Raw genomic sequence first — 14707 nt, 5'->3', positions numbered from 1 at the left:
ATAAAATACCTGACCAGTACTCCTCAAAACTGTCAAGGTCATCAAAACCAAGGAAAATCTGACAAACTGTTACAGCCAAGAGGAACCTAAGGAGACATGATGACTCAACTCTATGTGGTATCCAGGATGGGATCCTAGAACAGAAAAAAGACATTAGGTAAAAACTAAGGAAATCTGATTGAAGTATGGGCTTTAGTTAATAACAATGTATGGACATTGGTTCATTAATTGTGATAAATGTATTACACTAATGTAAGATGTTACTAATAGGGGAAACTGGGTTTGGGATAAATGGGGATCCCCTCTACTACTTTCACAAATTTTCTGTAAATCTAAAACGATCCTAAATTAAAAGTTTATTTAAGAAAAAAAGCCCAATTATTTAGTAGAGAATGACTGTTTATAATTAGGCCCAGATGAAGAATAGCCTATAACAATGAGGTTGGCTATTTACATCAATGGAGAATAAAGGTGTAAGAAATAGTTAATGGGTGTGAGGTGCATGTGTGTGTGTGTGTATGTGTACCAACTGCACATGGAGATTGGGTAGCTGAATGTCTGGGTGACAAAAAGCACCACTTATCCCTACTCCCCCTGCCATAAGCTCCACCTCCCACCCCCTGCAGCTGGAGTCCAGAGGGCACTGTTAGAAGACCATGACTTTCAGTTAAGATGTTTCTCACACTTTAGTATACAAATTAACTCTTTTTAAAGGAAAAGATACTACCCCGGATGTCTGAGAATATGCCTGGAGAAATTCTAGATTAAGAAACTAAAGTCTTAATCTTGAAAATGTCTTTTCAGTTGTGAATCATCACGGCAAGAGTTGATTCTTCAAGACAAGCCAAATACTGTTTGCGAAATAAAAGTCCACATTAAAAAACCTCATCACTTGCAGAGCTTTGACACAGAGTCCTTGGACATCTAGGGTAGGAATTATAGCACGGAGTCCTTGAACTCATGGGAGAGAAAATGGAGAAAGAGGGCATAGTCATGGGGAGGCCTAGGTTGATAGTTGTGTGGCAGGCCCAGGAAGCAGCAGCTCAGGAGGAGTAGGTTCTCAGAGGCAGATCTTCCAGAAAAGAAGTGCAACTGAAGTGATCTGATGTTTGGACTATGAGGAAAATTGTATTTTGAAGTAATTGATCATGTGGAACATTTGGGAAGAATTACCCATGGGTATATAGCAAATAAAATATAGGCAGGTGCCCTAGCTGGTTTGGCTCAGTGGATAGAGCATTGGCCTGTGGACTGAAGGGTCCCAGGTTCGATTCCGGTCAAGGGCACATGCCTGGTTGTGGGCTCGATCCCCAGTTGGGGGCGTGCAGGAGGCAGCCGATCAATGATTCTCTCTCATCATTAATGTCTCTCCCTCCCCCCCCCCCTTCCTCTCTGAAATCAATAAAAATATATTTTATAAAAATGCAGGTATTTATTTCACTAAAAAATGTACAGGAGAGGAAAAACAATCATGGTATATTGCCTGGCTTAAAAATGGTGATGCAGCCCTAACCGGTTTGGCTCAGTGGATGGAGCATCGGCCTGCGGACTGAAAGGTCCCAGGTTCGATTCCGGTCAAGGGCATGTACCTTGGTTGCGGGCACATCCCCAGTAGGAGGTGCGCAGGAGGCGGCTGATCGATGTTTCTAACTGTCTATCCCTCTCCCTTCCTCTCTGTAAAAAATCAATAAAATATATTTAAAAAAAATGGTGATGCAATTATAAAATAGAATGAAAAGGGGAAGGTTTAAAGGTGCTAGAAATTTATGTAACATAATAGGAAGTCAATAATGTCTAAGATTCCTAAAGAAAGAAGTGGCTAAAAGAAGTGGAAAGTTGTTGCCTTTAGGGAGGACTAAGAGTAGGAAGGGTGAGTCAATAGACTATTTTTCATTATAATCCTTTTTGTACTTCTTTAAGATTTTTAAGTCTATATTAGTTTATATACTTAAATAACAAAAGACACAAATTACAATCCCCCACCACTGTCGTGTGATTCCAAGTGAAACTGTTCAAATCTGAAGGCAAGCACCATGCACAACTCGATATAAATCTCCAGGAACAGCAATATTTGAACCAAAAACCCCATCCTCTGCCGTTAGTGACAATGACCCAGTGAGCCCCCTAGAACTCACTATCTAGTGCTGGTCCTGAGTTCGCCCTACTAATCCAAATCACACAAAATCATCATAAACAAACAAACCTGAGATAGGTTCTATTCAATTTCTCCCAAGACCTTCAGCCAGATTCTCATCCTAGCTGCCTGCTTAATGTAACTGTTTTGGCCTGGCTCCCTACCTGCCGGAAATGCCCGAGCCACCAGGCTGAGAGGGTGTGTGTGGAGGTGTGTCTTCACTCATGCTGTGGAGGTTAGTGGAGTCCCTTCTGCCCCACATGAGCACGGCAGTCCCTGGCCTGTTTGAGTCCAGGGCCCCAGGCCTTGTAGTAGTGGCCTATTCTCAGTCCAGTGTGGACTCCTTTGCTGGCTCACCTCCCTAATGAGAACCTGTGTGTTTATTTGCACAATGATGACATCTGCCTCTATAAAGTCGATTTTCCTGCAAAATACTTCCCTCCAAAGCAATGTGTCTATGTTCTAAATTGAAAATTCTACATTTAAGTCTTTGAATTTTAGTTTTCCTATTCCCTCATTCTACCCTCCAGATTCCTTACTGTGCTAGATAAAATCCAGAGTGAATTTATAAGGAGACACCAATGGAGAGAAAGTCTTTATTTGCATAACAAACCTGGGTGAAGTAAGAGAGGCATATGAGCACCAGATGAGGGTGGAACAATCTTGGTGGGAGAAGAGAAGAAAGGGCCCTCTGGGAATCAGACAGAAAGAGCAGAGGTGCTAGCTACCATAGCCATATACATGTTCTGCGGTTGGCATCTGGACTGCTCTGTTCTCACTCTCTGGGACTTCTCTTTCCTTGTTCATAGTCTCACTGCTGGGGCCCCCCTTTCCTGGTCTTACAGTCCCAAAGGGCTCCCTTCCCAAACTTGGTGGAGGAGCACAGCTTTGTAACCAAATGTGCTTGGCAGCAACTACTTAGAAGCTGTTACTTGTATTTGTTGCAGCTTTTAGTGATTTGACACCCTTGGACCACCAGGAGTGGCCCCTCCTGCCACCAGAGGATTCTGGTTTTTCTAATAAAGAAGGTTCTGGCCAATCAGTCCAAGAAGGGCCCGAATTCTCTTCCAGGCTGGTGTCTCTGCAGTCATGCCCCCCCAGAGTAGAAGATGCTGCAGCAGGGGATGTCACCTGAGTTTTCAGATATGTAGTCTGTGGTGAAAGAAAGGTGGGAGAGGAAAACTCAGCCCTCTCTCTCCCAAGTGCAGGTCCTTAAGCCCTTCCATAGCCACTTTCTTTCCCAAACTAAAGGCACCACGGAGTCCCCATCTGGTGGCATGCCCTCCTCCTTTCTTAGGCACAAGTCCCCCCAACCCCATCCCACCCCAGTCCTTAGACCAGACCATCCCTCAGTCCCACCTGTGACTTTAGGCGAAGGTGCACACTCCTCACACTCCCATTTCTTACTGTTGGATCTAAGAGAGGAGCAGTCCCTATGGGTTCCACGGGATCCACATGTAGCACATAGAACAAGGCTCCACCTCCTACAGGAAGACAAGGAAGGGTTGTGGGCACAAATATAACACTAACTACCGCTTCGGGATGTCACTATAAGGTAGGCCTTTGCTGAGGGCTTCCCAGGCATCGTTTGCTGTACATTTTACCCATGATGAATGTGTGGCTGTGTGCTGATCTCAGGACCTTGCAGTTAGGCACAGACACTCGAAAGGCGGATTTGAAAAGGAATTGGCCCTGAGTATCTCTCCACTGGGCTCAAGGAGAAGCAGACCTGCAGAGGGACCTGTTCACGTGAATGAGTCCCGGGCTGCGATGTGTTTGCCCTGTGCTCTGCAGACAAAAGTGAATTCTTTGCTCTTAATAACTGTGCCAAGGTCTAACTCTAAGATGGCACTGATGAGAGATCTTTCTAGCCAGAAGCCTTTCCCTACCCTTCGTCCTCAAAGTTGTCTCTGCCTTGTTCATACAGACAGATGGGGGCATCACAATGCTGATAGCGCTGATACAACTCTGAGAAAGCCCCTGGTTCGAGTTCCCAGGCAGCATCTCTGCAGTGGGAGAAGAAACAGTAAGGGACACATTATTGGTTGGTGAAACCACTGTCCTCCTGGGAAGAACTAGAAAGAACTCAAACTAGCACAGCAAAGGAGTTCAACAGGCCGCCTGAATAATTTCAGCAAGGTTGGGAAGGTGGCCTAACAGTGGGAGAGGGTTGAAGCCAAATGAATGGAACATAGGGGTTCCTTAGTTTCACACTGGAATTGGAGAACCTACCCCTCACCCAGGGAATTCTGATCCCCAAAGCACCCTTTTCAGAAACATGCCTATCCCCCAACTCTCAATCCTCCCCCTTTCCTTTTGATAATTGAAACGCTCTCCCTCTACCCATTTCCTCTTCACCATGTAACAATGTCTTGGCTGCTTCTTCATTCTCCAAACTATCCTCACGCTCACCTCCTCTCTAGAAATCTAGGCAACCCAGTCCCTGGCTCAATTCCTGCTTTAGAGTTTCCACTACCTGTCTGGAATGTGAATTCCCATTCTTAGCATTTCTTGAGGAAACTCTTCTCTATTGTTGCATTGTGGACATTTGAAGAAATGCTTTGCTGATGTGTGGGCATATTTCTGTAAGAGAAACATGGAAAAACTTTGTGTTTGTAAAAACTCTATCTTTGATGACCTTATTTCCACCTTCACCCTCATCTCACAAAGAGAATGTTGCTAAGAAAGCCTGACTGGGGCTTACAGGAAAAGGAATTTGGGTGGGTTAGGGTGGAGGGCTGCATATTACAGTGCTAGACCAGGGACCAAAAGCTTAAGAAAGTTCCCAGGAGTGCCTTAGCTGTCATCTCTGGCCATAAGGCTTGGCAGTGCTAACCCAGTAGGGCTCGGGTACCTGAATATGTTTCTCTTTCCTTCCATCTGAGGAAGCAAGCTGATTTGGAGGCTACTTAACTCATTCTACGATGCTCTAGTCATCCTAAGGATTTTTTGCTCAGTCTAAATCTTATCATGAAGGAGATCCTATAGGTCAAGGGCTGACTTTCCTCTGACTTCCTGGAACCAGCCCTGCAGACAGGCCTCCTGTTGAGATTGCCTGAGCATTCCCAAGGGGCTCTGAACTAGGACAATTGTGGAAGGTCCTCTGGGCAGAGAAAGCCCCACCTGTATGCACTTGCGGTGGTAGATAGTTTGACTACAGCATGGACTCTGGATATTTTCAACACTTGCTTGGGATAAGTCTTCACAACACAAGACGCAGCTTTCCTCTCCCGCATTCCCCCGGTGGATGTCCTGTGTTGGGCGATGTTTTTCACAAAATGATCTGTGGCAGAGTAAATAAACTTGGTTTTGATTTATCTTGATGGAGTTTTCCAGCTGCCTGACTTAGGGAGGGCAATCAACTCCCAGGCTGGTGCCCAGAGAACCTCCTCCGTGCTCAGAGGGGAGGGGATGGAGAGGAGGAGAAGGAGGGTGAAGAACAGCCTTCTCACAGCTGCTCTCCCACTGAGCAAAACTCCCGGGACTATCTCTACAGCACCTCTCATTCCTGAAAACCCCACTTCGTTCTGAGCAGCTGTCTAAGAACCTCAGCTGTTTGTAATTTAAGAAGGGGACGGAAGGAAGAAGTAACCCCTGTGAAATTGCCAAGTCAAGACACTGTTTCTCATTGAATGGAGGGACAGATTCCCTGGTGAATCAAAACAGGCCCGTGAGAACTAGACTCTGATTTGACTAGTGGCTAATTAAAAGCAAGTTGCAAAAGGGCAACCCGACTTTTCCCCTTCATCACTCACTTGTACTCTCCAAAAAATTGTGAAAGGCAACCCCTTTCTTGGCCACAAGGGAGATGGAAGTTTCTGACGCAATGATCCTTCTGGCAGTTGATGGCAGCTCCCTTTTTCTTGCACACAAAGCAGATCTGCAAATGAGATCCCAGGCAGTGCTCAGGATCCCAAGAAAGACAAACAGACATTCTGTGGAATGTCATTCTTTGGAATGGAAATTCTGTGAAGCAACGAGCATTCCCTTTCCTCAGTGGACCTGAAAGCTCTGGAGCTTCAAGCAGCACTGAATTATTTTGTTTTCCCAGGATGTGGCTCCCTCTCCTCACTTGGATACTATGCCCCAGAGAAGCATGGAACTTAAGAGAAGGACCAGTTGGGAAATCCAGGAGTCCTTTGACTTCTAAATTAGCAACTAGGGGAAAAGAGCCGAGGCAGGGATGATCAGGGAGGTATGAAAAGAGGCCTCGCCCAAGGCCCTCATTCCAGGGATTCTAACCTTCCTAGAAGCCCGGGCTGCCTCCTTTTTGATGTCTTCAGGCAGGAATCCATGGAAACCTCTGTTAGACTGGCCCCGCTGAGGCAGCTTGCTAGATAGAATCTGGGGAGTGGGGGGCCAGCAGAACCAGGCTGTCAACATTGATGATCAGTGAAAAAGTGCAGTGGGGTAGAGGAGGACAGAGTAGAAACAGAGCTTGGTGGAATATATATACATTTACAGAGTAATTTACTTAATAAGGGCTTACGTAACCTTAACTATAAGTTGGATGCTCTAAGTCAGTTCTCAACCTGTTGGTCGCGACCCCTTTGGGGGTCGAACGACCCTTTCACAGGGGTCGCCTAAGACCATCGGAAAACACATATATAATTACATATTGTTTTTGTGATTAATCACTATGCTTTAATTATGTTCAATTTGTAACAATAAAAATACAGTCTGCATATCAGATATTTACATTACGATTCATAACAGTAGCAAAATTACAGTTATGAAGTAGCAACAAAAATAATTTTATGGTTGGGGGTCACCACAACATGAGGAACTGTATTAAAGGGTCGCGGCATTAGGAAGGTTGAGAACCACTGCTCTAAGTGCTTTTCAAATATGAACTCATTTAATCCTCATAACCACCTTAAGAGGTGGGTACTACCATCACCCCCATTTTATAGGAGAAATTATGTGACATGCTCAAGACCACAGAACTGCAGAACCTGAGCTCTTACCCACCTTTGTGCCTCTCATTTATTAAGGGCTGCTTTTGTGTGCTGAGCACTTTGGGGAAACATTCCCTGGGTATTGACTATTTTATGCTTACCACAACCCTGTGATACAGATGCTATTGTGATCCTCATCTTACAGAGGAGGCCACTGAAGTGCAGCACGGTAAGCAAGCATGGCTGGGGTCACACAGCAAGGAGGCAGAAGAACTGGCATTCACACCCAAGCCCCCAGAACCCACACTCTTACCCCTTCTGCTGTATTGACCCCTAGGTATAGAATAAATACTCTTCTCAGAGTGTGCTTTGTATAGGAAGGGAAATGGGGCTTTAAAATGTTCTAATTGTAGTCACTCTGCCTTATTGCGAAAGGGGAGGAATTGAACTTTTCTTTAAAAACACATTTTAAAGGGCCCTTTGTTTCTGAAAAGCCCCCAAAGCAGAGTCAAGAATGGGAAATCAAGGAAAAAGAAGCTAAACTGTTATGTACTCATAAACAACGCATGTGTACATATATGTGTCCAGCACCCCAGCCCCACTCCAAGAATCTTCCAAAAATACTGGAGAGGGTGCTGGACTTCCTACAGTACTTGCATGTTATATGAATGGGGATTCAGGTTATTTCAACATGAAAGAAAAGGTGACCCTACAAGGTTAGACAACTTGACACTTGGATTATAGCCGTATATTCTCAATTAGGCTTAAAACATATCTATTTTAACACTAATTATCTCAGAGCTTTAGGACTATATGAGTGATTTCAGTGTTATATATACTTTTAAGTATTACTGTTTTCTACAATGAGCATGCATTAATAAACAGGAAAATCAACAGTGAAAGATTACAAATAGCCCTAGCTGGTTTGGTTCAGTGGATAGAATGTTGGCCTGTGGAATGAAGAGTCCTGGGTTCAATTCCGGTTTAAGGGCACATGCCTGGGTTGCAGGCTTGATCCTCAGTAGTGGGTGTGCAGGAGGCAGCCAACCAATGATTCTCTCTCATCATTGATGTTTCTATCTCTCCTTTCCTCTCTGAAATCAATAAAAATATATTTTAAAAAAGATTAGAAACAATCTAAATGTCCTTTAATAGAGGTTTGTTTTAATACTTTTTGGCGTAACCATACCATGGAATACCAACTAGCTATTAAAAAGAAAAGAACTAGATCAATATGTTAAATATGGAATGACCATAAAAAAGCAAAATACAAATACAAAACACTGTGTATAGTGTATTTTTATGTTGGAAATGTATGTGCTTGTAAATGCACTGAAATTAATCAAGACCTGACACCAAAACCAGAAAGGAAAATCACAGACCAATCTTTCTCATGAGCATAGATGTAAAAACGAAACAAAATTATTAACAAATTGAATCCAGCACCATATAAAAAGGATAAAACATCATGACCAAGCAGGGTTTACATCAGAAATGCAAAGTTAGTTTAATATAAAACAATTCAATAGCTAGAACAAATCACATCAACAAATTAAGGGGGAAAATCATGAGCATCTCAATAGATGCAGAAAGAAGTATTTGACAAAATTCAAAACACATTCATGCTACCCTCCAACAAACTAGATATAAAAGGGAACCTATTCAATATAATGAAAAGAACCCATGAAAAACCTATAGCTAACATCAAATTTTAAAGGTGAAACATTAGATACTGTCCTCTGATGTTAGAAACAAGACAAGGATATTTACTCACAAAACTTCTATTCAACACTAGATTGAAGGCCCCAGCTAGTACAAAAAGTCAAGAAGAATAAATAAAAGACATAAAGATTGGAAAGGAAGAACTGTCTTTATTCACACATAATTATATACATAGGAAATCCTTAAGGTATTTACAAAAAAAACCACCAAAAATAACTACTGAACTAATACTTGAATTTAACAAGATTGCAAGATATAAAATCAATGTACAAAAATAAATTGCATCTCTATATAGCAGCCACAAACCTGAAAATGAAATTTTAAAATAGCATAAAATCACAAAATATTTATAAATACATTTAACAAAAGATGTGAAAGTCTTCTTCATTAAAAATAATTGCTGCCCAGCTGGCATGGCTCAGTGGTTGACTTTGATCTATGAACCAGAAGGTCATGGTTTGATTCCTGGTTAGGGCACATGTCCAGTTTGTGGGCTTGATCCCTGGTGTGAGACGTGCAGGAGGCAGTTGATCAATAATTCTCTCTCATCATTGATTTTTCTTATCTCTATCTCTATCTCTATCTCTATCTCTATCTCTATCTCTATCTCTATCCCTGGCTGGTTTGGCTCAGTGGATAGAGAGTCGACCTGTGGACTGAAGGGTCCTGGGTTCGATCCGGTCAAGGGCACATGCCTAGGTTGTGGGCTCGATCCCCGGTTGGGGGCGTGCAGGAGGCAGCCGATCAATGATTCTCTCTCATCATTGATGTTTCTATATCTCTCTCTTCCTCTCCTTTCCTCTCTGAAATCAATAAAAATATATTAGAAAATTGTTAAGATATATTTTAAAAGACCCAAACAAATGGTGCACTATATCATGTCCATGGATTGGAAGATTCAATATTGTTTGTCCATTCTACAATGCAATTCCCCATCACAATTCCAAAAGGCTTTTTTTAAGAGAAAAATTTAAAGCTAACTATAAACTTTATATGGTAAAGGAACTGATAACCAAAACAATCTTGGAAAATAATGCAACTTACAATACTTAATTTCAAGACACTCTAAAGTCACAATCAAGACAGTGTTGCACTGGTGTAAGAATCGACATACAAATCAACAACATAAATAGATCACTAAGATGCACAGATATATGCTCAATTGATTTTGAAAAAGACACCGAGATAATTCAATGGGTAGGCAAAGATTTCTTGGGACACACAAAAAAGCATTAATGATAAAAAACAAAATTGATAAACTGGACTTCATCAAAATTAAAAACTTATGTTCTTCAAAAGCCATCATTAATAAAATGAAAACAGAAAATCCCAGACAAGTTAAGATTACATTTCTGGAAGAGATTAAAACTGTAATTAAAACAGACTTATTCAGCCACTCTTCTCTTTCCCATCAAAACTGACTTGTCCCACAGATTCCAAAATGGCGGCAGAGTAAGTAGAAGCTACACTGACATGCTCCCAGGATCAAACTGGAATTACAACTAAAATACAGAAAAACCATCCTGAATAATCAACTGAAGACTAGCTGGAGAGAACCCTGATAACCGAGGATGGAAAGTGGAGACCACATAGAGACTGGTAGGCAGTGCGGAGGTGCAAAAGGCTGGCTGGGCTTCCCAGACAGCAGCTGAAGTTCCGGAGGGATATCTCAGCTGTGCGGGGTGCCCACTGAGACCTCTGGGGTCTAAAGAAAATGAAAAGGCAAACCACAACAGGGAGGAAATAGTCACAATACACATATCTGAAAAGAGACTGGTAGCCAGAATATATAAAGAACTCTTTTACGCCCAGCTGGTGTGGCTCAGTGGTTGAGCATCAACTCATGCACCAAGAGGTTGCCAGTTTGATTCCCAGTCAGGGAACATACGGGCTCCCCTTCTCCCTTCCCCTCTCTCTCAAATCAATAAAAAACATTGAAAAAAGAAAAAAGAACTCTTACAACTCAATCAGACAACAGAATCCAATTTTTAAAATGGACAAAATATTTGTTCAGACACTTCATAAAAGGAAATATGTAAATGGCCAATAAGCACATGAAAAGAAGCTCAATACTTAAGTCATCAGATAAATTCAAATTAAAACCACAGTGCACACACCTTGTAAAATGGGTAATATTTAAAAGACTGACAATATCAAGTTCTAGCAAGAATATTGTGCAACTGGAACTTCATAAATTGCTAGTGGGAGTGTAAATTGGTACAACCACTTTGGAAAGTGACTTGGCAACTTCACATAAAGTTAAAACACACAGTTAACATACAACCAGTAATTCTACTCCTAGGCATTTGCCCAAGAGAAGTGAAAACACATGTTCACAAAAAGACTTGTGCATGAATGTTCACAGCTGCTTTATTGATAATAGCCCCCAAATGGAAACAATTTAAATGTCCATCAACAGGTGGATAAACAAATTAAAATATATTCACACAACAGACTACTATTGGGGAATAAAAAAGCTACCAACGCATGCAACAACATGGATCAATCTCTAAAACACTGCATTGAGTGAAAGAAGCCAGACACAAAAGAGTACAAATTGTATGATTCCATTTATATGAAGCATAAGAATAGGCAAAAGTAATCTACAGATCAGTGATTATCTCTGAGGGGACTGACTGGAAGGGGAGGAGGGAACTTTGTAGGATGATGGAAATATTTATTTTGATTCAGTGTTTACATGGGGACATACATTATATATAACATTAGGGGCCCAATGCACAAATTCGTGCACCTTGAAAGGAACTGAGATGTGAGGCTGCTGCGGGCACAGGGGCAGGTCTCAGCTCATCCTCTGCACCCCCACCCCGGCCCTTCCCGCCTGGCCCCTTCTGCTGCGTCCCTGGTTCTGTCTGCCGCAGCCCTGCTCCTGCCAACGTCACTCCCATGAGCTGATGATGCCGGCCCCACTCACACCTGCTGAGCAATTGGGGCCAGCACCCAGCAGTGGGTGCAAGCGGGGATGGTACCGTCAGCGGAGTGAGAGTGTCAGCTGCTGCCTGATCGCCCCTCAGGAGCAGGGGGAGGTGGAGAAGCCCTAAGGGGCGATTAGGGCCAGAAGCCACTGCTTGCACCCGCTGACGGTGCCCAGCAATTGGGGCCGACGCTGGGTGCCAGCAGTGGGTGCAAATGGTGGCTCCCGCGCCGGCAGTGGGTGCGAGTGCTGGGTGGGACCGTGGCACGGGAGCGACCGTGGCACGGGAGCAAAGAATTTTCAGTAACCACCAGAGGCTTGCCCCGATGACAGTGACCGGTGCCCTGCCTTGGTCTGGCGCTCTCCACTCACCTGCTCCACCATCCCGCTGTGGCTGTCGCCCGCCATGTTCCACGTGCACCCCCTGGTGGTCACCGGTTGTTCAGTTGTTCTACCTTTCGGTCTATTTACATATTAGCCTTTTATTATATAGGATTACTGCTGAGCCAAACAAGGTGAACTTTTCTTCCTCAGAGTACTTTGGAAGGGGGAGGCAGATTGAGGTTCTAGGAGAGTTTAGGTATGCCATGAACACCCAAATAAGATTTATGTATATGGGGAAAATGTGAAAGATGGGGAATACTGTTTTGGGAAGAGACTTTTTATTGTATATATTTTTATATTGTTAAGATTTTATACCAGGTATGTATATTACTATTCAAAAAAAAAATCTATTAAGGAAAACAAACAGGGCTGTGGATCTGAGGCTGGATACAAAAACAGAGAACAGACTGTATAGCAAAAGCGATGAGCTATTCAAAGCAAAGGGGGCCTTATACTCACAAGACAGAAATAGTGCACGCTGAGATTGTCTTTCTGAAGAAATTCCCCTAATTTTTCAGGATCCCCAGGTTCTTGGAGGCATAGCCGGCATACTGGAAGACAGAACGTTAAGAACTCACTTTGGGAGCATAACCATCTCTCTACATACTCAGAGGAGGACAGTATTGGGAAGAGGGTCATTTTGATAAGGAGGGAGGTTGGGATGAAGTGTTATTTGGTATCACTTGGTCTTTATATCATTTTGGCCACATTTGAAGGAATTGGCTACAATTGCTCACTTCATAGTTTTTTGTCTTAAGTGGCCTTATTAACTTGTTTCTTGAACTTTGGATGTGACATTTAAAAATTACACACCCTGAGTTCTCAGCATCTTAAATAATCTGGGAAGGAAGTAGGATTGACAGTGAGAGGACCAAGTTTGCTGCCCTATACAGGTAGTCTTTGCTGAGGTGGGGAGCCATCAGCTGAACAAAACCTCCAGTCTTTCTTACCCGGCCCTGAAGATGGCTTCCCCTGGGTCACCCTCCTCGTCTTGGCAGATTTTCTATACAAGAGAAGGAAGAAGTACAAGGTAGTCTTTGAGGATTCTGTCAACATTTTTGTAACATTTCCCTCAAAATGCCATCCATGGGTCTGATGAAGTACCAGAATATCTAAAGATTAAGACATCAGTTTCTTTTTTTATTTATATATATATATATATTTTTAAATTCTCACCCGAGGATATGTTTTTATTGATTTTAGAGAGAGGAACGGGCAGGGGGAGAGAAAGAGAGAAACATCAATATGAGAGAGATACATTGATCAGCTGCTTCCTGGACACACCCTGACAGGGATGGAACCAACATCCTAGGTATATGCCCTGCCTGGGAATCGAACCCAAAACCTTTTGGTACACAGAATGATGCTCCAACCGAGCCACCCAGCCAGGGCTTCTATTTCATATTTTTTGAAAGCATAAAACATACCTACTGAACTGCTTGAATTGTGTGAGATAGTATCCATCTTTCTGTTCCTGGTGCCTGTATTGACTATGTTGATTGAATGAATTCAGGAGCAAATTCCCTTTTACTGTTTCTTCTGCCATCTACTCTGAATCTCAGGTGGTATCACATTCACAAAGCATAATAAAATGATACTAAACTGGATTAATAATTTCCTATTGTTAGACATTATTAATGTGTTAGCTCAATGAATCTATAGAATGTTCTTAAAAGTGCTATTGCCCTGCCCAGCGTGGCTCAGTTGGTTGGATGTTGTCCGGTGTACCAAAAGGTTTTGGGTTGATTCCTGGTCAGGGCACATGCCCAGGTTGCAGGCTCAATCCCTAATAGGGGGAGTGTAGCCAATCAATGTTTTGCTCTCACATAAATGTTTTTCTCCCTTGCTCTCTCTCTAAAAAATCTTTAAAAAAGTGCATCCTATTATTTTGCATATTTTCCAGACGAGGAAATGAAGGCATAAGTAAATTAAGTAACCTGTCCCAGGTCACCTCATTAGCAAGTGTTAGAGCCAGTAGGGTCCAAGAGCCAGCACTTTCCTGGGAGGATAGGCTATGGTGTGTGCTTCCACACTACCCAACCCTCGCTCCCAACACCATGCAAAGGGGGGGAAAGGTACAGTGCATACCACAGGCCATTGAATAATGTCTCCCAAATTCCCTTAGGTCACCTACTTTACCTGAATCTTCGACATGCCTTCTCTTTTATAGGCTTCATTCGCTGAAGCCTCTCTCGAATTCTATTTATTATGAGGATAATAGAGGCTCTTCCAGCTCTGAAAATAAACAGGGCTTGGTTAGCAATTTAATCCTACAGTTGGTGATCAAGTTCCACAGGGTCAAAGCGACAGAATATAAGGGACCCACCCAGTATGAGTGCTAGTAATAGCCAATAGCTATTAAAGCGTGTCAAGAACTGTTCGGGACATTTTACATGTGTTAACTGACAACCCTCCCCACTCCCCCCCCCCCCCCCCCCCCCCCCCCCCCCCCCCCCCCCCCCCCCCCCCCCCCCCCCCCCCCCCCCCCCCCCCCCCCCCCCCCCCCCCCCCCCCCCCCCCCCCCCCCCCCCCCCCCCCCCCCCCCCCCCCCCCCCCCCCCCCCCCCCCCCCCCCCCCCCCCCCCCCCCCCCCCCCCCCCCCCCCCCCCCCCCCCCCCCCCCCCCCCCCCCCCCCCCC

General features: G+C 43.7%; 1 protein-coding gene across 1 annotated transcript in view; it reads right to left on the bottom strand.

Moving 5' to 3' along the window:
• Nucleotides 1–2716: 2716 nt before the first annotated feature.
• The window catches only part of PHF7 (PHD finger protein 7), a 13505-nt gene continuing 1514 nt past the window's right edge, over nt 2717–14707 (bottom strand). The window contains 11 exon segments of the mRNA XM_014536516.1: nt 2717–3233; nt 3235–3286; nt 3494–3618; nt 4024–4140; nt 4611–4717; nt 5258–5417; nt 5890–6014; nt 6377–6478; nt 12530–12621; nt 13021–13073; nt 14210–14305. Coding sequence (XP_014392002.1) covers nt 3053–3233; nt 3235–3286; nt 3494–3618; nt 4024–4140; nt 4611–4717; nt 5258–5417; nt 5890–6014; nt 6377–6478; nt 12530–12621; nt 13021–13073; nt 14210–14305 — 1210 coding nt within the window. The 3' untranslated portion in view covers nt 2717–3052.

Source organism: Myotis brandtii, unplaced genomic scaffold, assembly GCF_000412655.1.
Source record: "Myotis brandtii unplaced genomic scaffold, ASM41265v1 scaffold164, whole genome shotgun sequence".
NCBI lineage: Eukaryota > Metazoa > Chordata > Mammalia > Chiroptera > Vespertilionidae > Myotis > Myotis brandtii.
Note: the sequence above shows the minus strand (reverse complement) of the source record. Positions and strands in the feature narration are given on the sequence as shown.